Source organism: Pempheris klunzingeri, chromosome 17 (assembly GCF_042242105.1).
Source record: "Pempheris klunzingeri isolate RE-2024b chromosome 17, fPemKlu1.hap1, whole genome shotgun sequence".
Lineage (NCBI taxonomy): Eukaryota > Metazoa > Chordata > Actinopteri > Acropomatiformes > Pempheridae > Pempheris > Pempheris klunzingeri.
Genome location: NC_092028.1, coordinates 2697346 through 2723728, shown reverse-complemented (window position 1 = coordinate 2723728; position 26383 = coordinate 2697346). Strand labels below are relative to the sequence as shown.

General features: G+C 42.4%; 1 protein-coding gene across 1 annotated transcript in view; it reads left to right on the top strand.

Annotated features, from left to right (window-relative positions):
- The window catches only part of LOC139216221 (RNA binding protein fox-1 homolog 3-like), a 73745-nt gene extending 64551 nt beyond the window's left edge, over positions 1–9194 (top strand). Inside the window, exons 8-12 of the mRNA XM_070847296.1 lie at positions 394–526; positions 1592–1631; positions 4018–4076; positions 6846–6924; positions 9150–9194. Of these exons, the coding sequence (XP_070703397.1) occupies positions 394–526; positions 1592–1631; positions 4018–4076; positions 6846–6924; positions 9150–9194 (356 nt within the window). The remainder of the gene's footprint in view (positions 1–393; positions 527–1591; positions 1632–4017; positions 4077–6845; positions 6925–9149) is intronic.
- Positions 9195–26383: the final 17189 nt, after the last annotated feature.

Sequence of the window (26383 nt, the reverse complement as noted above, 5' to 3'; positions counted from 1 at the left end):
TGTCCACCCTCCCACTGCTCTCCTCACTGCTAGCCCATTGTGTCTAAACTATGCAGAAGCTGTGGTGCGAAACTAGTGGTATTGCATCCATTACCTGCCTATGCTTCAAGGCTGCCCCTCGCCAGGCACCAGCAAAGGATGCGTACAGCAAATGTGGATCCTTGCTGAGTACGGCACAAAGCAGCGAGCTGGGAAAGGGGAGAGTGCTCGATGAGGCGCACCTAGAAAAGATTAAATCTATTGTTTCCTTGTCTTCCCCATTATGCATTCTGTCATAGGCAAAGCAGTGCCACACGTCTCTCTCTAATGTATTCTGTCATAAGGTAAGCAATGCCAAGTCGAGGATGTTCTCTGAAAGTCATTTTCTCTTCTCTTGTGTGTTTCCTTCCATAGTAACAGGGTTTCCCTACCCTGCCACAGGCGCTACTGTGGCCTATAGGGGTGCCCACTTGCGAGGTCGGGGGCGGGCTGTGTACAACACATTCCGCACAGCTCCACCACCACCACCAATCCCAGCTTACGGAGCGTGAGTATTGAATCTAGAAAACAACATTATTTCATGTAGTACAGTATGAATGTGTGTGAATGCATGAAAGACTTCCCTCCTCCAGTTCTAATAACACACACAATTCGGTGTGCTAGTCATGATTTCACAATTTCACAAAAAGAGAACTATGTGACCATGTAGTGTAGTACACTGCACTGTGTCAATTTTAGAACAATGTTTGATATCAAAAACATTACAGATAACTAACAAACTACATTTTGATAAAATAATAAGAACATATCAGGTGTTGCAGTCCATTTACCTTTTTATTCCTCTCTGAGGGGTCTTTGGGGAGTGAAATTATTGTTGGTATCTAGGTATGTGCATGCCCTAACTCTGCCCATCTTTATACTTGAACGCTGTCTGTTGACAAAGGAGGAACTAACAAAGCCACAGGGAGAGCTGTAGAGAGCTGAGATAGCGTATTACTGGGCAGATCTCACTGGACTGTGACCAGGGCCTATGCTGATCTCCTGGCTTTGTGCAGCCCTGCCTCACGCTCGTCTCTTATCAGCAGTGGTCTGTGTGGCCGTGGGAGAGGTCTGACGGAGGCCGGCCGAGGGCCCAGTATAGCTGTCTATCTGTGATTAGATCAGGATCTGTCTTACTGCAGAGAGACTCGCCGCTGAAGCCGGGACTGGAAATCCCACGTCCCCTTTCCCCTCCCTCCCACTCCAGGGCCCTTTGCTACTGATGGCAGCTGGTTGATTTATATAGCGGAGTCATGCAACGGAGCTCCTCCGCTGCCTTCTTTTGTTCTCCCCTCTTCTCCTCACCACAGCCAGCCCTCCTGACAACACTGCAGCAACTGGAAAGACAAACAATTTTACCAGAGCAGAAAATTGGACGGGGATGTGAAGCGGTTGCACTTTTCGCTTTAATGTGTCATTCATTATTTGTTGTACAGTACACTAAAGCTGCTAAGAGCTGACCCCACAGACCCACAAATGGTTGAAACAGGAACAGCATCAAGGGCCGAGATTCACCAGAGAAGCATGTACACCGAATCAACTGACGCTCCTTTCCTGTTCTCTAATTTCACAGGGTGGTGTACCAAGATGGCTTCTATGGTGCAGAGATCTATGTAAGTACAGTTGGCTTTTCTTCTTGCCTGGTTAGATGAAACAGAAGTAAAGCAGACAAAAAGCCCAGCCCTGGAGACAAAAACGTGATCTCCTCAGCCCCCAGCGCTCTCCCAGCCTCGCTGCCAAGCCGGCGTCGATTAGGCCTCTGTCTGCTGTGCCAAGAAACCCAACAACAAAATTTAAAACCCCCTCAGCTCCTCCCTCCTCTCTCTCTTCTCTATTCCTATGATCTCAGTCTTTGGCAAAGAGGCATACCCGGGCTCAGTGTCCCGTGTCAAGTTAGGTCATTTCTTACTTTAGATTTGTCTGGGCTTTTGAGATGGCTTGTCTTCTGCAGCCCCCCTCCCCCCCTCCCCCTCCCCGTCTCGCTACCTCTTTCCTCCTCTCTCCTGGTTTGTGTTTGTGTACACTCGGAGGGTTTGGCTGGGATATCCCTGCCTGCCCCAGGGGGTCTGTGCAGGCCTGAGTGGAGACGGTTCCTCCCAGCCATCACCATGTGGGAGATAAGAGAAGCGGCAGCAGATAAAGGGATTAGCCATCCCTCTGGAGCTGTCCGTGCAGGCGGGGTCACATCAGGGGCTGGCCCTGCTGCACGTCGCCCTTGACAGAGAAAAGCATGGACGCTGTGGAGATAATGCTGAAATTACCACGCTGCCCCACTTTGACATTAGTCCAAACGTTTTTGGGAGGATGTAATTTGTCCCTTTGATTCTGTGGCTTTTCTTTCCCTCCACTGCCGTCTGCTGAGATAGCAAGATGACAGTGGGCACAGCAGAAATGACAATTGCCTCTCACTTTCACGACAACCAGTGTCTGGGAACAGAATGCTGAACCCCAGTGATATATGACTTACACACCAGCCCACATGATAGGACTGTATTTCATTGGTTTTTATCGTAGCGACATCCACCGCCACAGACGAGACCTGGGCAGTGCTCTGAGTGATACTGGTTGTCTCTCGCACTTGTTCAGCCACCTCCAGCTAAGTCCTGCACCCCGATGTCCCTTGACCAAGGCTTGGCCAGGTCGGTCCATCACTCAACCCGTCACGCCAGCCCCTGGTGCGTGACTGCCATTAGTTTTGGCTCTGGCCACTGCACTGCTTCAGACTGGCTGAGTGTGCGTGAAGGTCTCGAGTGACCAAAAGGAAGCTGTCCTTTAGCCCTCAGTGTCCTCAACAATCATTCAGTAGACACTGGCCTGCTGTCAAAACCAGCCGGCTGATGTGCCGAAGCTTCCTTTGGAAATAAATGACCTGCTAATACATCGCAGAAAGGGAAACTGGATGCACACATATAAATATACACTATCTACGCTGCATGTGCTAATACATATGCATGCATGCACCTTCATGTAGAATCACACATGAACGCACACATACATGAATGCTCAAACACACACTCCGCACGACAAAATAACAAATGTGCTGCACTGTTGTGTGCAGGATTTGACAATGTGGGAGAGTGATTTATTGGTCCGTGTTTGTTCAGGCTGTTGCTGTAATCAGCACAGTCCCAAGGCATGGCCGTCCCACAGGAAGTCATCTACCTCAAGTGCTATGACTTCCTGTCTCCCTGGAAACCCTTGAGGAGAATTGGGGGAGTGGGATTCAATTGCTTTGGCCCCTGACCTGATTTCACGTGCAGCCGCAGCCGTGACCAACACGCCAGTGCCTCTCTGCGCCGCTCTCCATCGGACGTCTTCCCCCTTGACTTTAAAAATGAATGAAAACATGCATTATTAAAAGCCACCTATCCACCGTATGGACGCAGATGGGCACACACTCCACTGGCACTAATAGAAAAACAGTGGGAGAACAGCTTCATTTTTCAAAGAGAGTAATAGCAGCACTCCACAATGAGGTCTTTAATTCCTTCCCTACTCTGGCAAATGAATACAGCAGTCCTGACTCCCCAATGGTCCAACCGTCTCCTGGCTTCTTCATTTGTGAGCCAGGGGGTCGTGTAAAGGAAAAAGGGGCTCTTCAATTATGTAGCAGCAGAACCTCCTCAATCTAAAAATGGGCTGAATTTAGGGAGTTGGCTCACGTGGCCTCTGTTATGCTGTTGCTGCTACTCAGATGAGCCTCTAGTGTAACAGTGACTCGCTCCCTCCAAAGATGCTGCCCCTCAGAACATCATTCATTACCCCGTTACCACCACTTGCTTAATACACCATATATCAAACAGCACCCTCTGGTGTTTGAAAGGGAGCCTGCAGCTGGGGAATGTGGGCTGATGATCCAAATACTGTGCAGTGACATTTAACTATTATGGCAATTTAAAGCTCTATGTCTATATTGTTGTTTCCTTGTGTCTCTGAAATCTAACCTTTCCCTGTGCAGGTTGAGTTTAATCATTGATTAACACTGTGGTATTTTTGCAGGGTGGCTATGCAGCATACAGATTTGCCCAGCCCACCACCACCGCTGCTTACAGTGACAGGTGAGAATCACTCTAATCTAGTTGTCATCTTTTTAGAGAGTGTGCTGCATTGAGAGAAAGACATTAATCTCCATGTACCATTCAGTGGCACAAAGACGACTGAATGTATAAATGCGTGCTCCAACAATCCCAAAAATCAATATACGAATCATTATGTAACTACAGTGGTCTTAAAGGTAAGTTCCACCCTGAAAGACGTACGTAGAGTTAAGTGTTGTTCGTGGCATGTTTCATTCATGTCAAGAGTTCCAGCACAGCTCAAATGCAATGTCATAGAACAGAACTTTTTTTTTAAAAAATCAAAACAGCATGAGCAAGAGCCTCTTTCTTAAGCAACTATTTTGCATGTGCTGAAGAAACACAGAGAAATACTTCGTAGAGCTGTCAGGGACTGCATTGTTTCCCCATCAGCAGTAGTGCTGCTAAAACACACGTCGGGTTGAGAGTAAAAAGAAAGACATGTCTATACTATACCCGACAAGCTATCTTTGTTAATGTGAACTTCGATTTAAAGCAACAAGTTGATCCTGCCGGCTCTCTAAAGGAGAAAATTACCAACCGAAGTAGAAATAGATGAAGAAGATTGAAGGAAAATGAGAATACCACAAAACGCACTTCATCACAAAATAAGCCTTGGAATGCAGTAAACATCTCAGAATGAGACCTAACAATGTAGAAGTAGCAAAGGGTGGATTTTTGTTTAAAGCAATTACAGCGTTTTCCTAACCAAACACAACACATTTACAGGCCGATCGTAGATGGAGAATGGATGTGATGAATGGGGGCTGCTTCACCAGCATTTCCTATATTTTCAATATTCTATGTAGGTTATTTGAGCTTTCTTAAGGCTTTTTTTCCTTCCTCTCCCGTTATCTATTAGGCAAAGTATTCTTTCTAGCTTGGAGCTAAAGAGGACAAAAAAAGACTAACCTTGTTGGACTCGATGAGAAAAGCAGTGATATATGCCTTGACTCTCTGCTTGTGATGGGAGAGTGGGTATATCACTGCGGTGTTTATGAATGGCCTCAGGTCTGTGGAAGGGAGGTGGGGAGACAGAGAGCGAGAGAGAGAGAGAGAGAGAGAGAGAGAGAGAGAGAGGACCGGCAGGAACTCTATCATTTCTGAATGATGTCACTCTGGTTCAGGTGTGCTCCGTTTGAGGCGGTGTCGCTGATTCATTTCGGCCCCTGAAAGCCGTTGTCAGCCGGGATGTGGGCTGGTTTGGGAATCTAATCTGGGAAGGATTGAGCATGTCACTTGTGATAACGTACACCCTGCCTGAGAGCCTGAAGATCATATCGATAATGTAAGATTTATCAGGCCTCGCCGCGGCTCGAATTATGAGCAGCCGTGCTCGGCGAGAGCAGAAATTGGACAGCAGCTTTTTTTCTTTCAGAGTGATTTAATTCCTGTTTCTCTTGCCTATACTTTTCCCTCAGATTTAATGTAATTCGCCCCCAAGTTGTTTGTTTTTCTTTGTCTGTTTGTTTCCTTTTGAATAAGCGGTCATGCCCATTGGATCAATAGGAGTTTGTCGGTATTGTCTCAGCAATACCTTATCAGACTTAACTGTGGAGCAGGCAGCCAATCATAAAAAGAGGTCACCGGGACTGTAAAAGGCGTGTGAAACTCCTGCAAAATATGAAACATTTATTATCTGAAAAGCCTACAGTGCTCACAGGCTGCATTACCAAAGCCCTTTAAGTAACTAAACAGAGTTCACACCAGTGAGTCTGATGTATCAAAGAGGCCTTGTGAGGAGCCAGTCACATCGCAGAGACCCTGCTGGCTTCCAGTCAGCTCTGTTGAGGCTCTATGACATTGCTCAGGGTGGTTTGACCTGCCGGTCGTCAGCAGTGCCACTCTTGTGAGAGTCATTTTGTAGATATATTAGCCTTAGAGGGCCTGTGGGGTTCGGTGTTCACTGAAGATAAGAGGACCACGGAGACTTCCCCTGACCATCTCATGGCACCGGCCTCCTCCCCAAGGAGCCGAGACAGCCTTTCTGATTTCACGTCCTGCTCACTGACCTTGGGTGCTGCTGGACCTAAACGGGCCGAGCCATATTTAGACCTTATATAACTCAATGTAGCTCATGCGAAAGGCATGAGCGCTGTATGTCTTGTTGTCTCCTTTAGGAGAATTTCTTCCCCTCTCCACTTTTTTTTTTATTCCTGGTTGATTTGGTGCCCTCAGTCCTTGGCTGGGTGTGCCTTATCTGCTCTGTGCAGACCCTCATTTGCAAGCAAGCATTGAAAAAAAAAAAGGAAAGTAAATATAGGAATATGTGAAGTCGAATAAATAAATAAATAAATAAGGCAGACACATCTTGTCCTGTCTCAGAAGGAAATTGGAAGGATTAGTTCCAAACCAGCAACAATGAAAAGACAGGGGCGTGAGCCCAGTGTGCAGCCTGGGTAAACAAGAACAGGGTGAGAGACCAAGCCCTCCAGCACCAAGTGTGTTTCCTTCTCTGCAGCTTCCTTTCTCTCTGTCTCCCTCTCTGTGTGCTCATTATCTATTCCATCCACCTAATCAAGATGACAATGAAAAGACAAGTATAATTCACCAACCTTTGAACTCCCCTTTTTGAACCACCTTGTATAATGTAGGAAGCCCAGGAGGCCGAAGAGAGAAATAATTGATTGTGTTAGAGACTTGAAAGAGTTGACTTGAGGGGTTGAGCATTAAACAAGCATGCATAAATGTTCTGCTCTCCTCGTCAATGATAGATCAATGACCGTGTTTTCTGTGCCTCCTGTTGTGCAGCTACGGCAGAGTCTATGCAACAGCAGACCCCTACCACCACACAATTGGCCCTGCTGCCACATACAGTGTGGGGACTATGGTAAGTCTCTGAAAGCGCCGCCCGGTTCTGTCTGCACCCTGTCTGAAAGACCACAACACGAGCCAGCACACACACGACTCACACTCCAAAAAATAAAGACCAGAGGCTGCAGTGGTCACTGGTTTTTATTACTGTATTAATTCATCAATTGATTTAGTGTTTGTCATGCTATCTGGCACGCCCTAGTGGAGCTGAACAGTACTGTAAAACCCTGGCATGTGGAAATTGGCTCAGACATTTAGTGCAACAAATGTATGTTACACCACTCAAGCTCACCTCATGCAATATTAATTTGACACAAGTTCCTCCTGAACTGAGAATGAGTGATTACTTCAATTACTTACTGTGTGTTATTTTAACAAAAACTTTGCATCTTATATAACAACTACATTTCTGAGCTTTCTGTTCATTGTAGATCACACAGCTCGCTGCAGAGCGAGTTGGCTCATCTTCAATTTTTGTTTTCCCATTCAGCCGAACCAAACTTGAAGGGATGCACTTGAACTGTTAATGTCTGTTTTTAGCTAGCTTTTGCAGCTACTGTAACATCAAAGATGAAAAGTGATGATAAATAAAAGAGCATCTTTTTTGAAACAGAGAGAGTTTCTCTTTGGTTTTGTTTTATGATGAGGGGACGGGACCGGGCTCACAGACCAAACCTAGAGATTAAGGACCATCAAACGCATGCAGCAGTGTGCCGAGGGACATAAAAGAAAGAGTAAGACAGAGGGAGGGAGTTGCCTCGCCCTCCCCTCCTGCCCACAAGCTTGATCGGAGGCATGCTCTGTGCTTGAGAAATGATTCAAATTTACCATTCCGGCATGCATGCGATTTTTCAACAACATAAAACAAAGCGTACAGTTCCCCGGTGCAGCTGCTAGCTAAAAGCTTTCATTAATTAAGACATTTCTTTTTCCTCTTCATTTACTTAATTAAAAATGTGCTTGAATGTTTTTTATTCTTTCTTCTTTTTCCTCCAAATTTCCTTCCATTTCTGACACTTTGTTCGTCCTCTCGATGAAAGTAGAAAACAAGATTTGGCCACTAAAAATATCAGAGCTAATGTTGTGTGTGTTGGGAGCTCAGGGAGCTAACACGGGCTCGAGAGGGTGTGTGTGTGTGTGTGTGTGTGTGTGTGTGTGTGTGTTCATGTGGTGTAGAACAAATGGCGAGGCTATTGGGAGATGAGCTGTGCTGAGGCCAACATCGAATAAACTCGTGAGCTAAAGAGAAAAGACCGGTTTGGTTCCTAATTCTTTAATCATATTTGATTAATGGTTCTCCAGCAGAGGGGAGTCATTTTTGCATTTAAAAGCTATACAATAATTAGTTCCTCTGAGGTTGGAAATTCTCTTTACTCATTTTCAGCACACAGAAGCTTCTCATATGTATGAAAGTTTTGTTCAAGCAAGAGGGCTCCCCGACATTAGGCAAAATTAGCCTTTGAAGACATTCAGTAGCCTTTGGAGTTTGTCTGAATTCCTAATTATGGCAGAGCCACCGGAAGATGAGAGGAGGGACTGTGTGTGTGTGTGTGTGTGTGTGTGTGTGTGTGTGTGTGTGTGTGTGTGTGTGCATGTGCAGGTGTAGGTGTGCATGCATAGGCCCACATGCATGCTTTATGTGTGCGTCTGCCCTAGATATCTTGAGCATGGTGCTAAATCTAAGGGCTAATATCCTGTGGTGGTTTGCTCCTCCAGAAAGGTGCAGAGACCTCTGCTAGACTTGAAAGGAGCTGTGATTAAACCTCTCTGAACTTATTCCGCTTTGGTTCAATCTCTGACATTGTTACAGCCTGAATGGTTTTCGTTAAGTAAAAAAAAAAAAAGCGCTAAACACAATATTTCTGAATTTATTGCTTAATGTAATTAATTAAAGAAAAGTACTTAAGCCAGGCCCAGTGTTTCTATGATTTCTTTCAAAGAAAGTGCTCTTTTTGCTATGACTCCATAGAGTGAATCTACTGCACCAATTAAGCTCCAAGTCCACCAATCCACCTTAACTCCCGATGACCCTGTTCCTAACACACACTCCCATTATTGTCTTAAACATATCAAGCTATCAATCCGCCTCATAATCATTCCCATATGGAAACTGCTTCTCCCATGTGAAAACCTATATAAATAACTTGCATGGAAAAAGGAAGGAAATTTGTGGAGAAAGAGAAACCGACTAAAGCTGTCACCTGAATACTGATTGGTACTTTTTCATCTTTGATGTTGCAGGCTAGCCTATACAGAGGAGGGTACAGTCGCTTCACTCCGTACTAAAAGAAAGAAAAAAAGCGAGAAAAGACAGAGACATTACCCCAACAAACAAACAAAAAAAACTATCTAAAAAAAAAAAAAAAAGACAAATACAAAACAAGCGAACACCCGGTCCTTGGTGGAGAGCTAAATCAAACTAAAAGCTTCCAGGTCCCCATGCTGAGCCCCTCCCCTGACACCCTCTCAAGCCGATATTTCTACAACAACCTATTTGATGTCATCATTGGTCTGCTCTTGTTTTGTATTCATTTTGTGCTTTTGGTTTTCTTTTGGAAAGTTTTATGCACATGTGCATTATCTTGATTGCTGTATATGGGTGCTGTGTCACCATAACCAATGTGAGCCTACTGCAGCACGCATGATGCATGCTCAGAGGTGTGTGTATGCAGCTGCTGTCATCTGACTAAGAATATACTGAGGCATTTTTCTGATATTTACACCACAAATGGCAAAACGCACCAAGTGTGATCAGGCTGACACTGATCATTGATCCACCCCAGTTGAGAACTTTTCTGACCTCTATCTTCCATCTTTAGAAATAAAGAGCTCAGTCCACACGCTGACTAACATGCCTTGGTAATTCTTAGTTCATAGACGGCACTGCTCCGATTGCTTTTTCTTTAAACGTTGGAGTGTCCTACTGTTGTGCACTTGCAGTGGAGCCTTACAAGCTGTACTATGTGGTATGACAGCATGCAGAGTAAAGGGTCAGATTTCTGTCTTGGACTCACAATGCTCATACTCCAGCCCAGTCTCCTGCAATTTATTGTGCGTTTATATGCAACTGTTCTGCACTGGCGGTTATGTTTTAGGGGGAAATGTGATGCTGCCTGGGTTGCGTTCAGAGACAGCTGTGTAGCGTTTCATACGAATCTCACCAAAGGTAAACATGAGGGATGAGCGCTTGCCTTTTCCACCAGCAGCCTGAGTTCCCATCATGTCTCATGCTTTTAGTTGGCTGTAATATTTTTAATACTTCCCAGGACCAATTGCAAGTGTACACAGACCAAATGAGCCATGTGCTCCCAGCTGGCTAAAATGACTTTACTCTAAGGGGTACTCTTCTTTCAATGGACCTGCTCAGTAAACTCCACTCCCCCAGTTGGTAACACAGGCTTTCTGAAAATGTGTAGACAGGCCGATTACATCATTGTCGTCGTTTTTATCAGACGTTGTTGCTATCAGACGTTTTTATCAAAAGCTCCTCCAGAATGAATGAAGTTTCATAGGCTGAATAGTTCACCAATTTTACTCAACATTAGAGCTTACTCGTTATTAGGAGGAGGGGTACCGTCTTAAGTTAAAAGATACTGTACAAATACAAATAATCTATTTTAAAAAGTTGACACAAATACAGCAAATTCTGTTTAATGTTCGTAGAGCTCTTTGGTACATTTTCTAGCTCTTATTGTGATGTTCTATTGGAATGCATTATAAGAGTAGGCTTACACATATACATAGAAATAAATATGGAGGAGCAGGAGTGGCAATATAACACAGTAGTTTGAAACATCAAAAGTCATCTACAGTCTCAGTCGAGAGAAAAGCTTGTAAATGGGACTTTATATAAGACTTTAGTTCTGGGTCAGTGCCATTAGTTACTTTTTGAAAAGACAAGCAGGAAAATGCTCAAACGTTTCTGGCTCCAGCTTCCCTCTGTCTCTGGTTTTTGATTGTTGGTTGAACATATTAAGCAATTTGAGGACAGGATTGGCATTGCAGCGTGCAGAGGTTTGTTTGTCCACAGTGTACATTTCCCCAAAATGTAAAGGCAAAATGCAAATAGTTGCATATGAACTTAGTTGGCAGCAGACAAGGTTGCGTATCCTCTAACTAATACACCTTGGCAGAAAAAACTGCACTCAAGGTGCACTGTAACACCAAACATTTTCCACGTGGAACCACAGACACACAGTAATGACACAGCACTGAGGTGGGGCGAACCTGACAGAGGGCTGTATTGCTACGAGTTACCGGTATCTTTTTTAAGCATTGCACAAAATGTTTTACCTCAGGATAAGCTAACTGAAACTCACAAACTAGAATACAGTGCTATTCACTTCTCAGCAGGCAGGATAGTTTCATTTCTAACACAACCAGCAGGTTTGTCCTCTTTGCAACACAGCTTTCTAGAAGAGCTGATTTATGATTTTTGTTGAAGCAGAGACCCCAAGTGAGGATGACAAAATAAGTCTGTACCGTTCTTTATTAAAGCGACTGTACTATATATATATGTAGACATATACTGTATAAAACATTTTCAACTGTATCCACACACAAGTACAGTAAGATATTATATAAAAGCACCCAGGAGTTAGGAGACACAATGTAAATGTGTGTCGAGTGCAGCAGTGCTCGCCTCTTAGTTGACATACAGTGGTTGCATTGGCTTCTATTCCAACTCTGTGCTACGTGAGGTGGATTGAAAAGAAAATCTCTGTGTAGCTACTGCTAGCTGTCAAGATTTCAGTGCAGCTATGGAAATATAACTCAAAGCTATTGCCAATAATATTTAATTTATATGTACTCACAAAAGTGTTTGTGGTCTCAAAAGAAAAAAAATCTGTTTGTTGCACTTTATTTGTTTTGGGGTTTTTTTGTTTGTTTTTCAATACTTTCCGAGATGTTACATATTTATAAAAGTATCATATAAAGCTAGTTATGTTTAGTCAAGATGTTAAAATGATATAGAGTAATGTTGTATATCAAAAAAGAAAATGAACCCATTATGAGTCAAAGAAAATCTTTATGTGGGTACACAAACATTGTTCTTCCTTTTATATGCTAGTACGTATGCACCATTTGGGGTTTTTATATGACTCAAAACAAACTTTAAATATTATTTTTACCATTTTCAAACAGGAGAGCTGGTTTGTAGGAGTTTCTCGTATAAACTCTGCACCAGACAACATGTGTGGCTCTTCAGCTAGTGACCACTATTAGTAAGCTAGATTTTTTTGTTTTCTGATCTGAATGTGTGTGCCTATGTGCTATATATATATATATATGCATTAGAATGTGAGTGTGTGTGTGCGTTTTTGTGTGTGTATGAGGGGGAGTAGAGAGAAAGAGGAAGTGAATGCAGTTTGCTAACATACTGTAGTTTGAAGTAAGCTAAACAGTTTTACCTGACTTCACTCCCTGTCCCTGTAATAACATCAGCACAGCTCAACTCAGCTTAACCTCATATACATCAGTGGCAAGAAAAATGATTAACTTTAACCAGCTTTTCCTTTTCAACAGTGAAAAACTACAATCAGTTAATTTAAATCATCAAGCATTCATCAAACTAATTTGAATTGCAATTTGAATCTATTACCTATTAAATTACTCATTTGTCTTAAATTTAGAATTTGTTCTTAAAATAGACGGCATGTTATTTAAAATTAAGAATATATAATACTGTGAAGAGATGTCACACATCAGTCAGTGTTATTTAATAAATGATTTGGATTATTTCAAAGGGCGAAATACAAATTCATGTGCAAAAAATGAACAAGCAAACAAAAACAGCACAAAAACAGTTTCATGATTATGCATTGTGGATGTGGTTTGAACAGTTGAGTGGCACAAGTGTCTTTAACACCCAACTTCAACTGTGCTGCTCAGCTTTGATGGTGCCACACTGCACAGTTCACCAGGAACAACAGTCCTTTGTGTTAGATCCTCCAGCTATGAGCATAAGATAGTTCATAAAGCTTCAGTTTTCCCCCATAAATCAATAGTATACTAATGGTTGAACATGCAAGGGACTCTGATCCTTTAGCGGCCAGTCTCTGCATCACATAAAGACGGCCAACGGCCTTTATTCATTTTCATGAGTGTTGATCACACCCTCTCCCTAAATCCCAAGTTATAATAATGATAAAGACCTGATGGTCATATGCTCACCGTAGACATCAACAAAATAAAAAGAAAATGTGATGTGTGTGCTTGCACATAGTATGTTATCCCAGTCAATATCTCACCATGAGGATCCATTTATAGACCTTTTCTGACATTCTTTTCCTACTGTCATGTTATTACAGGGGCAGGTTTGAGTATTGTCACCTGAAATTCAGTCTGCACGGGTTTGTCTACAGTTTACAGAAAAAGTTCAAATTAGCATTGTTTAACAGTTTCAGTGTCAGCTTATCAAGGCTTAAATGTTAAAGACATAACATGTAAATAACTCTGGTAGTCAGTATTGTAGAGGTCTGAGCCGTTTGATTATGCTTACAATAAGTCAAGTGTAATTTAAATGTGGATTTATAAAACAAAAACTTTGATATTTTTTGGTTTAGTCTGCTTTTGTTGTATTCCATAACCAGCTTAATATGCAACCAGACCTCTATTTGATCCAAACATTTTTTTCATACTTATTAAAAATAGTATTGAGATATGTCTACATATCAGCAGAAAACACTCTTTATCCATCATTTATATTTAATACAACTATTCACTAAGCCCTGATAAGCTGGCAGGTGCATTTAATCCACCCAAAAGATTTGTACAAAAGAGAACCAAGCAAAAAAGTTACAGTACTTGTAAATACATTTAAATGTATATACACACACTATATCGCAAATCTCCGAGTAACTGTTTTATATGTATTCCTATATGAAGTGGGGTTATCTGTGTATTTTCAATTCAGCTGAACTTGTTCTGAACTGTATGTAATTTCTATAATGAGAATATATTGTCTGACAGGTGTAAAGTAATTTTCTTTTGGATTCATTTCATAGGTAAAAGTATACTATTATGACTTTTTTCTTTATTCATGAATTATTTTTGTTGTCAATATGTGACATATAAGTAATCTCTGATTGTTTTGAGTGTCAGAATAAAGCAGTTATAAGAACATCATGTCTGCCTTCACACATGGATGTTGTTGTTGCTGTGTTGACAAAGGGTTATCCATCATAATCTGATTTTGGATGTAGTTTTTTCTTTTGTCTGTGTGTGCCTTGTTTCTCTCTTAAAACATTTACTCAGATAACCCTGGTGGTTTCTGGCCATACAGATACTTGCAAATAGGAACTCTCTGTGGTGCCCTAGACAGCTCAGTGACTTAAAGAAACACCAACAAGTGAAGAAAAGGTCTTTTCCTCTTTGACAACTCATACCTCACGTTACGAAAACCCCCTTTTTTTTAAAAGAAATATTCCCCATGACATGCACAAAGAAACACAAGCAACTACAGAAGCACGGCATGTCATACAGAACAAACGTAGATTTTTATTCCTGGAAATATTGTCGTTACTTTTACTTTAAGTTTTGTTGTCCTGTAACTCCAAAGGGCTGAACAGTGATTTTATATTTTCCATACTTGCAGTGTGCCTTGTATGAGTTGTCAAATAGTGTATTTATGTGCTTGTATTGTATTCATTTGTAGTATGTGTCCACATAGCTTTTTTTCTGAGCACCAGCGTGTCTTTTTTTGCGTGTCAATTGTTCCCAATGAGAGAGCGTATGCAGCCGCGTGCAGCCCTTTTCACAGCTCTCTGCCGTTATTTTGGCAGCTGCTCCAAGCGCTTTTATTTCAAACTTTTTGGAAAAGCTCAGAGATTTTCATGCAACCAATCATATATTGGGGGGCGGGGGGGGGACTCTTCTCCCTGGCAAGCAGGGAAATGGAGGAGAAGCTTATTCTGAGCATGTTTGTCTATCAGGAGCTTTAATTATGATGCATCAGGCAGAAACTATCACAGCAGAGACAAAATAACCCATTTATGGGAGGAGTGAGCAGATCGGCCGGACAATTGACGAGGTGACGATCTTCACCATGTTGTTGTTTTCTACAAATTGTGTCATGAACCCACTTTAGTCTACGACTGTCAGACGTTGACAGCACCACATTGAGCTCATCCGTGCAAACTGTGGGGGCAACCATCCTCCAGTTCATGCTCATAGAGACATCCCACTGCTCCCAGCAACGCCCTGCCAGTGCTTTCCAGTCAGAAAGAAAACTCTATATGCACTCAGGCCCAAAATCTAATTCACGGTATGCATCACTATTCTTTTGGCAATTCGAATAGGTCTGGTGTTGTTGTGCTCATTGTTGGAATTGAACAATCAGAGCTTTGTTGGCAGGATTAAGAATGAGGTCACCATCTTACTACATAGCTAGCAAGTTATCTAGCTACATCCATGAAAAATAATGACAATAAAAGTGGCGCTGAGCGTGGATGAAATGAAAGAAATGGCATGAACATAGTCAATCAAACTATTCTTAAGCAGCAGCGAAATGACATTGACGAGATGGATATGTAACTCTGTGTACTGCAATCCAAACAGAAATTGGCTAACATGAAAACAACATGCTGAAGTGACTGCGTGACCAATGTGGCTAAACATTACTAGGCCCAAGTAAACATGGGTGAACCAACCATTTAATGGGCTCAAGCTTTAAGTGCTAACGGTAGACCTGTTTTAACAAACTATGACTGAAAGAAGCACAAGCTCTAATACCTGAACTAACCCTCCCCTGAATCCTTCACGTCCGTGGGTGATTAATATGTTTGTCTCTTCCAGTTCTAGGCTGCCTGTCAGTGAGGACTATATGTAGCTCTTGCGCTATTGTGCTCCCTCCCTGCTGAGCTATAAGACTGCATGTGGATATTTTTGTATGGTGGGTCCCTAGTGAGCGCTCAGTAAATCTAAGGTATAGAACAGAGAGGGGAGGTGGTGAGGCTGAGGCCTGCTCCTCCATGGGAAGAGACAGATAGAAAGGGAGGCAGGGTGGACGCTGATAGGACACGCCACTTGTTTGACTGTTTGTCTCTCTGGATTGGAAGTGGGGGTGTGGGCGGGGGAACGGGGGGGTAACACACTACAAAGGCATTTCCAAATTAAAGCCTCGTCTCCTTTCATTCCTTTATTTATTTTTTTTGTCAGAAGCTCCATGGAGCTGCTGAAGATCACTCCGAATTAGCGAGCATCTGTCATGACGAGGGTCCTGGGACGCTTGCCTTCTCTTGCCTGCCCCCAACACCCACACACCCCACCCTCTCTCCTCTGTTTCCATCTAGCCCCATTACACTGAGACTTTTCACTTTGCACTGCCAAACTGCCGATCTCCACTTGAATGATTACAGCGCACTCTGATCTTTATTCTGGGGAGAGCAGTAGCACTAGTTTTGGCAGGCGCAAGGCCTCTGCTCCCGCTTCTTTTATGCAGTGTTACAAGAAGAGATGAAAAGTGAATGAAGCTGTTGTCTCTCTGCTCTCAAACTTTTTGCAGTTGAGTTTTTAAGCGTTGTTTCCCTTCAGCTGTTTTGACTGGCGGTGTGTCTTAGCCTTACGTTGTGAACTTTTCCTCCTTGTAACGGTGTAGCTACATCACGTAGATGGGAAAAATGTCGGGGCAGGGGGAATTTAAAGAAAGTCTGTGCTGTTTATTCCATACATTATCCCACATGTTTACTCTTTTTTTCTTTCAAAGAACTATTCTCTAGTCTTTACTTTCTGTGACAAGATCCTCACTCCTAAAAACTTGTTTGGAAAGGAATAAACTTTGACTTAGCACCTCTCATTATGTATGCCTATCAGAAATATAACCTTCTGCATATTTACCAGTCTCCCCACTTTTCTCCCCTGTTTCCAGTAAATACAAAAGGAAGAGCTGTACTCAGTATTGATGGACATCACAGATGAAAACAACGAAGGGAGGAGAACTAGCTTTAAGAAAATAACACAAGAAGAAGACGAGAAGGAGTCCCTCTACTGAGGCTGGCGAGGGAAGACGGGAGGCGTACAAAGTGGCGCCGCGGCAGCGGTGTCAAACCAGCCACAAACTTGACAGATGGAGTGAGCCAGTTTCCACCAGGGACCACCTTTTTGCTGGGTAGAAAAAGACAGAGAGAGAATGAAAAGTGTCCCGTTATTATAAAACATTTTATTTTTCTATACTTTTGTGATTTACAATGGTAAAAAGTGTGTATAAAGCAGTATATATGTACAAATCTGTTTTTATGTTTTTTGGTAAGGGAGATGAATAGTTGGCCCTTGATGCTGATTCTGTGATATGCAGGAAGGAGGAGGGAGGAGCCCCCGCTCCTCTCTATGGCACACTGCTCTGTCGCCGAGGATGTGATAACAAAAACATAAACAGAAAGGTGGCAGGGAGAGCTCGGCATCCAGGCAGAAGCACTTTCTATGCTGTACTTCCTGTGGGTGGAGTCAAAGGTCAGCCTCCTGGTCTCACTGCTCCGCCTTCTTCCTTCCAACCTCCCCGACCTCCTTCCTTACTTCCTTCCTTTTCGGGCCCGTGATGTCGCTCCTTCCTCCTTGTTGCGGTGTCACTGACCGGCAGCGCCTACTGTTAGCAGCGTCCCCCGTGGATACTGTCGTGATGTCACTTCCTCCTGGCAGCACCATTGGGCCTCCCCGCCCTCCCCAATGGGTATTGTCACTGGTTTACAGCGTTGGGGAGTGGGGGGGTGAGCCACGGCGGGACGGTGAGAGTATAAAGCCAAGCCTCCCCGGTCTGCCCCTCTCCACGCCCCAGCAGAGGTCAATGACTATGGACTAGTTAAACAAAATGGCGCAGAAGTCGCCAACTTTACTCACCTGCCAGACTCCGAGCCCAAGCCTTTGTGTCACTCTGCACCGACGGACAAACTATCAGACCAACGCGATGATAAGGTGCGTACAACTACCAAGGATGCACGTTTCCACCTGACGAGAATAACTCATCAACGTCCATGTAACAAATTGAATTATAGTCTAATAATCCCATTGTACTACATCAGCAGGTGCATAACCAAAACACAAGCCTGAGGCATATAGACTATGTCGCTAGATAAAACATTATAGAAATACAGTAGTGCCCATCCAATGGTAACAAGGAACGAGGGCTGAAATATGTCAATTTTTTTGTCAATGTTCTGAGAATATTTATTTGTGTGTTTTTTTGTTTTCTTGTTTGTTTTTTTGCAGCACCGAAAACTTTTAAAGAGGAAAAAAAGTTTCAATTAGGTGGAAGCGAAACCTTAATTCTTTATATCAGGAGAGTCACTGTAAACGTGTTTAAACAAGAATGTTGGTTCAGTTCTTTGAATGTACATTAATGTCTAGAGTGTCCAATAAGTATGTATTCTTTTTCTGTATATAAATATATATACATATCTATTATATGGGCTGTGGTGATGTCAGGGAGTAGAGGGGGTGGGCAGGAAAGCCTCTGGCCCCCGAACATAGATATCAGACCCTCCCCCTCCAGCTAAATATGTCCCTGATATTTACTGTAACATGTGATCATGTGTTATATGATTGAAAGTGTGATGGTGATAGTGTGAACTGATCTCCCCCCAAACCCCCCTTTACCACACAAAGACACACACCAACACACACACACACACACACACACGAACACACACACACGATACTCATAGATTGACAACACATACAGAATTACACATGATACTACATTTTACCCCCATGGAATGCAAAACATCACATCCTACCTTAACCCAACAGGCACTTCAGGAAAAGAATCACCTTTGCAGTAATTGTGGCCCTTCATTGGAGCTGGGAAGACTTGCTAATCAGTGCAAGGTGTTGTGGGTGTCAGATAAAAAGTTTATGAATATTGATTTTTCTTTTCTTACTTGAACCAAAGTATGATTTGAACACACAGTCTCAGTGCTCTTTGATCAGGAGACAGCGAGACTTGGTGATGACGGTGGAGCCCGGATGTGTATTGACGTGACCCAGATTCATTTGCTCATCACTCGCTGAGGAAGAGCTCGCTGTTCTGCTAATGTAACGAGCCCCGCTGATGAAGCCCAGCTCGCAGCTTTCTGCAGCAGCCTTGGTTTATGAACTGCTGTTCTCATGCTGACCCTGGTGGGTGGGCGGTTTTATTGCATATTGGAAATAACCTGCTGGCCCTGAAAAGAAACTTTTTATCAGTGGCGAGCAGGTTCGGGTGAAGCACAACTTTGTTTGAGAGTTCAGGGTACACTACTTAGTTAGTAGTGGTTTGTGTGAATTGTTCTAAGAAGGTTACACTCGGTTAAGCTCCTGACTTCCTGTACAAAACTACAGTGTGTACTGTTAATATCCTGTACAGTAAATCTCACCTCACACTCCTTGATTAACTTCATCTTATTTCAGGTTAAAAAAAAACTTGTTCTGAATCAGGGCTCCTACCCACGCGACCTCTGTTCATCTGTAGACAGCTTCTCATATATTACAAAGAGTATCTATATCATGGCAACTAACTGTTGTGAAGTCTAATTGGGGTAAAGTCGGTCATTTGTTCTCCCATGCAGCAATCATATGCAGGCTTAGCATTTTTATACCTGTAGGTTTGTTTCTGAGAGTCACATGATTCATCTGGCCTACTTACAGCGCTACAGACTTGTGGTGGGTCAGAAACGACTCAGGAGCAGGTTGGAGTTTTACTTTGACAGGAACTTCCTGGGAGGCAGAGCTGCTCTGGAGGCAGAAATCAGCGAAACGGTCAAGTTAACTGGCAGAGATAAAGAACCACAGTCATTACCTTTCTTATTCTGTCTTTTTGGAGTACTCACATTAAGGTTTGATCACATGATCTGATTGTGTCCACTGAATGATCTATGCACTTTGCAACAAAACCAGATATGATGTCACATGTGATACACATGTTTTTGGAAGACACCACCACTGTCATCTACTCATTCTAGTTACCTAGTACGTCATAAAACCATAAAAGAGTAAGACTGGCACTATTCTATACTTTTCCTCTTGTCGACAAATCTCATGAAAAGACAAAACCAACGATGTGTCCACCTCTAAGTACCTTCTGCCAATCGGTTCCTAATGAGGACATAAAAAACGCTTCATCTTTACAGCTGGACACTAGTTAGTCTAATCAAACGTTGCTCCAAGCGCAGTAAATAGTGCATTTGTTAGGGTCTGTTTTCAGCAGGACGCTGTATATGTGGGATTGAGTCAAAACAAAGCACAGCGTGTGTGTTCATGGTGATGAAGAAACATGTCACACAGTGCAACAGTGCAGCTCATTGATGTATTGTTAATAGTTTTTGGTCAACAATGGAGATCTATGGAGCAGAGGAATAAGACGCACCAGGCTTTGATATGCACACAATACTTAGTACGTATGTTCATTGTTTGTCTTGGCTTTTCATGGGATCTCTTTGTTATGACTGAGCCCTTCATTGTTTATTAAGTCAGTATGTAGCATTTCTATGGGATGTAGACATGCATGTCATGTATTATATATTATATATGCTGTTTTATCTTGTGAAAAGTTTTTTCAAACTGGAAGTCAACGGTTGACTCTCAAAGATTTGGCAACACATTTTCAGTTATTGTTATTTCTACTTTATACCACAGCAATATTTACAAAGAAGTCTCATTATTTCTCATTGCTTTTATTGGTAACAGTAAGGGACCGCGTTGCCATTGTCACTCTTTCCTAAAGTTAGCTTGAAGCTAGTTTTCTTGCAAGACAGAACATAAAATACTAAGTTAGGCACATCAGTTCATCACTATCTCTTCAGTGTTTGTTTGGAAAGCACACTTATTTGGCTTTTTACTTTATTATCTAAAACACGTAACATGTCGGGAACTTTTAATGAGCAAGAACAAACCGACAAGAAAGCAGCATTCCTATTCCTAAAACACTTAGTGTCTAAGAATGCAGTGTGGCTCCATTAAAGCTGCAGTAATTCATAGTTTGGCCAAAGTCCTGCTCGACCTCCACGTTAGCTCCTGTTCTATATATCTGTACTATATATCCTCATGAAGAGTAAAACAAAGATAAGCTTGTTAGGTTTGGGTGGTCCTTCTTTCACTAAGCCTCATAGAAGCTGAGGTTGATTTTGGCAAAATAATCCGTGGAAAACACCAGTGATATTTTATTGCGTTAGAATTTTCTGTGGGCATTATCTTTTCATCTATCTGTCAATATAAAACATATCTATTGGTGGAACATTCATTTACCTAATCTAACTAGTTAGTCTGGCTGGTCTTCCATGTTAGTAGCCGAACTAGCATCAGTGGTCAGGTATGGATTTAGGTGCTTCTCCTCCTTTCTAGTAGTTTTGACTTGCGTTCTCACAAAGCTGTGGATGTTCCTCTCTGCTCGTTGACACGCTGTTTTAACTCAAGCGGTGAGTTTATTTCTGCGTCCAGAGAAGCTCTGCCTTAACGAAAATGTTTGCCTATCTAAACCTCCAGCCTGCACCTCAGCAGGGGGTTGGAGTGGGGGTGGGGTTAAAGCAACCCTCCCTTCCTTCCTTCAGATGCCTTCAGTATAATGAACTGATCCTGATCTTCCTGAGCACAACTGCTTGAGCTGTGACACTAGCAGGATGTCCCCTCAGAGTTCCCCCCGCCTCCCCCCTCGCCCTGACATATCTGCCCCATACTGCGCCCTCTCTCCACCACCCCAACCCCCTCCCCCTACCTAGCCTTCTAGTATGTGAGTCGACTGGCCCCTTTTGTATTCCTGGTGTTCTGTACATAATAACCCTCACCCTTCCTTACCCCTCGCCCCTCCCCCAGCTGTCCTTTCAGGGGGAAAAAGAAAAAAAAAAAAAAGAACTACATCCTCTGACTCCCCAAAATCTTGTATTTTGTTCTAATAATGACAAAATTTATTTATAAGGATTTTTTAAAATCTATCTCTTTCTCCTTTTTGTAAATGTTCCAGTTAAATAAAGTTTAAAAATGTTAAAAAATTAAATGGATATATTGAAAGGTTAAAAAAATGTCTCTAGAAGTCCCTGCCCCCTCCTCTGGCTCTGTACTCTGAACTTTGTGTTTTTGATTTTTCTCTTTCTGTATGCTTCTCTTTATGTGCTTCAGATGAAGAGTTCTATTTATTATGACATTAACGTTATTATAATTATGACTAATTATTAATATTATCATCATCCTCATCATCCTCATTATTATCATTAATAAACTTGTCTACTTCAGCTGCGGTGTCTCAGAGCTGTTTTGTGGTGAGTGATGAGTTGCTGCTTGCTCGGGGCGGACTGGGAATCGTGGTGAGACTACAAATCCCATGACGCCACATCACTGCAACACCATAGATGAGCCAGGTGGAACGGGGCGGGGTGACGCTCCCACAACCATTTGTCTTGTGCCAAAACCCCTCCGGGTTTACAAGATGGAGAGCACCTGTCTGTCGCCGAGGCCGCCATTTACCTAAGCGGAGCGAAGACAAACTCTGAGACTGAAGCCTGCGATAGGAAAAATATAGACGCACGCCTTCAGGGAGGAGGAGGAGAAGCAAAAAAACACAAATGTAAATACTTCAAAAGATCACTGCCTCTCTATCATTGTTGACTTTGTTTAATCCTTTGAGCCTCTACAAACAATGGGAGATGGGGTTTTTTTTGTCACAGCCAAAAAAGAGAACATTTGACAATCCAGAAAACACTTGTGTTATTTGTGTCACTGCTTTGCCACATCAAAATGTGCTCAGTGTGGTCTGTGCAATAGGTGACTGCGCTATGCATCCTTTTAAAAATGTTTGTGATTTTCAGCCCGAGGCCTCGACTGAAACCCATTTAAATGAGACTTCCAGTTCTTTCTTTTATCATCCAGACTGAGCGATCAGAATTAGGCTTAAAATGGAAAGGCACTAATGTTCAGCCTGAAAATGGAAAATTAAACCACCGCTCTTGTGACAGTGTGCCCAAACACACCCTGAGTAAATACTTAACGTACTGCCAGCTGAGAATCAACAGAGAACTTTGCAGGGGTGCTATTTTTTCTCCCACTCCTCTGTGCTACACTCCTACCAGCCCAGGCTTTGAATGTTAAGAATGGCCTGGTTCTATGAACAGGTCCACCTGAAGCCGTGTCCCAGTCCCATCCTACACACTAATGATAAACTGTGTGTACGGTAGTATGAACTGTCCCAGTCCCATCCTACACACTAATGATAAACTGTATGTACGGTAGTATGAACTGTCCCAGTCCCATCCTACACACTAATGATAAACTGTGTGTACGGTAGTATGAACTGTCCCAGTCCCATCCTACACACTAATGATAAACTGTGTGTACGGTAGTATGAACTGTCCCAGTCCCATCCTACACACTAATGATAAACTGTGTGTACGGTAGTATGAACTAACACTTCCACATTTTAAGTAGCTTAAGGAACTAAAAGCTCCATTTACACATTCCTGTGTGTGTTTTCACGGCAGAGCAGGCTAATTAGATGATATTACAGATAAAAAAGAAAACACTGTCTGAGACATATGTTGTTCTGTGTATTTACTTTGGCATGACAATGACATTTAATGGAGGTAATGGAGGGATGTGAAGGAGACATGCATGGATGGAAAAGGGAGAGTGAAAACGTATCAGTCCAACTGTTTGATGGTGACTTTTCTCTGCTTTATTGTCTGACTGAAATTAGTGTTCTGTTTCTCTCCTTCTGTTCACTCACGCTCTCTGTGTCTCTGTCTCCTTTTGACTCGTCAGGAAGTCGGACTAACATACATACAGCACCAGCCGTGTGACGTCTTCTGTTCCTAATAGTTCCTTTGGTCCTAGAAAAGTTCCCCTGGTGAATGAATCAGAAGAATGATAACGTACGATATAGTGACATACTTTACTAATTAAAAGGAAACAGTGGACTCAGATCTTCAGAAAAATATGCTTTGCTTTCTCTAACACCTTCTTTGTCTTTTTTCCTGTTGTTGTTCCTGTTTTCTGTACTTTTTAAAATCTTTCTTCCAGCAGCGAGCACCTCCTCATTTCCTTTGTGACGGCAGTTTCTACCAAAAGCACTCTGAAATCAAACAGAATGACTTTGTGTACTGAGTACTGAGTGAGAACACAGACTTTGCACTACATAATCTTTATAGAACCATTATGTAGTGTGGAATTGGGACACAGCTATACTGCTGGCCGTTAGCTGGTTTATGTATGAGTTATTATTCTCTCACAAGAGAGCAGAGAACCCAGGGAGTTTTGTTTGTATCAGACAGAGTGATGGAAGTTTATTTGTTTGACCCGAAATCCAAAATCACACAGAAGAAAAACAACAAAGAACTCAAGAGACTTTTACATAAAGATAATAGACACATGTAGATAATTACAAACACAACAGTGATTTAAAAGACACATTTCAATTAGAATATAGTCAAATGTATAGGACAACAACTTGCTATATCTAAACCCAAGTTCCTATACAGTAAGTGTAATGTCATGTGATTCCCACTTGGTGGCAACATCTATCTGTCTCGCTCAGTTCCAGCTGGGCCTCACTCGCTGTAGGATCCTTCCACCAGCAGCAGCTTTCACTTCTGACTGCCACTGGTCTGTGTTAACAAGAGTGTTTCATCTTCACCCCCAGCCTCACCGTCTCCCCTTCACACCAGCTCCTCTAAGACACCTGATCCACCCCGGGAGTGAAATATTAGCTCCCCGTTTTATTCATACATGTAACGCTTGATTAAGGTCAAATTGGGATCTAAAATATGATAAAAGCATCTGTTGGGCTCAAATAGAATCTGTCACCCCAACTACAGCAATTGACCATAATCACACAATTATGAAGCGATGAGACACTTTGGCTTTATGGGGAGGGTGCTTTGCTAAAATGGCCCACGTAAAACCCCATCTGTACAAATGGGCCTTGGATTTGAGCCAAAGCAGGGGCTAAAAGACCCGATATATCAAGTCACGGCACATCTAGCAGAGGGGAGCGGAGAGCAGCTGACAAAACGGAAAGTCTGTTGGTGTCAAAGGAAAACATGGTGCGGATATTTGTGGGCGCTATCAATTTTGTGGGTACAGGATTCCCTCGTGTAATTTTGGTAGCAAATAAAATTAACAAAGATGATTCACGAGCCAAATGAGTACCGAGTCCAAAGCAGCTGATAACACAGCTCGCTCTTCAGTTTATTCAAGTATTTATATGACACCAATTAATCTCAGCTGTCATTACACAGGGGCTGCGGGGGGGAAGGGGGGGTGAGTGTGAGTATATATAGTCTCTATGTGTATCTGTGTACACTTGACTGTAAATGTATACAGTTTTGCAGACACGACTGTATTCAGTATGTGCAGTGCACAGGACGCTTTTCTTCCTCTTTTATTTCTTTCTTTTATTCATTTCATGTGAACGTCTCATGGATGTTCATAGAGAATAATGTTAAGAATCATTACTGATTCTTTCTATCAGGTCATCATGTGTAAGATGTTTTACACCTTGTGGTTTGGATCTGTTTCCTTTTATTATTTGTTTTATTGTGAAGCATTTTGTAACTTAAACCTAAACTTGTCATGATGATGATGATGACGATGATGATGATGATGATGACGATGATGATGATGATGATGATTATTGTGAAACAAATGCTTGAATGTTTGTGTTTCCTGGTGCAGACTGTTGGGAGACGTCACACACCTACAGTTTCAGTCAGCAGACTTCTGCTAGCTGCAGAAGCTCATCATCTCATAATGGGTAAGTTTCAATTTCAGCAAAAAACTTAAACTTACTAAATTAATTAATCATTTAACAATTTTTTTCAAAAAATGATCAATATTCTCATTTTCCACACAAGGCGAGACAGCTAAAATACCCAATTGAAATTCGCCCACTAATTGCTTGTTTGCCTACTCTGGACACATTGTACGTCTAAAAACAGAGAGAAGGGTTCTCACAGACCAGTAGTATTCAGCAATTTTATCGATTTGACTGTGACATTAGCATTGAATCAGCCCCCTTCGATTGAATTGCCAAACAGTCAGCTCTGTGGGGTCACTCCTCCACTGTGTGTACAGAGGAACAACCTGTCTTGATCGCCCCCTGGTGGCCGGCTGTAATACACAGACGTGGACCAAATTCCGATGATTTTTGTCATTTTAGGTAGTTCTTAGTATGTGCAAGTATTCAATATTCTGATCAGTTTGATGTTTAATTAGTTATTTGATGCTATAAAACAGCGGCTGTGACGTCTGACTGAAAGCTAATATTACCAGGTGTGTGGATGGGGCCTCCACCACCTGATCACTATGGTGCTGATAGGTTCTGTCTTTTTGTTGTACAGTGGGAGGAAAAGGAGATACATCATCTATCTTTATGTACAGTCCATAGTATTAACTGAGAATAATATAAAATGTGTTACTTCTCTACTAAATCAACTGATGTTTCATTTAACAGTTAGATAACCCTCATCATATTCTTTTCTTGCTGCAGTGCTCTGCTCTGTGTGTGTGTGTTGTCTGGATGT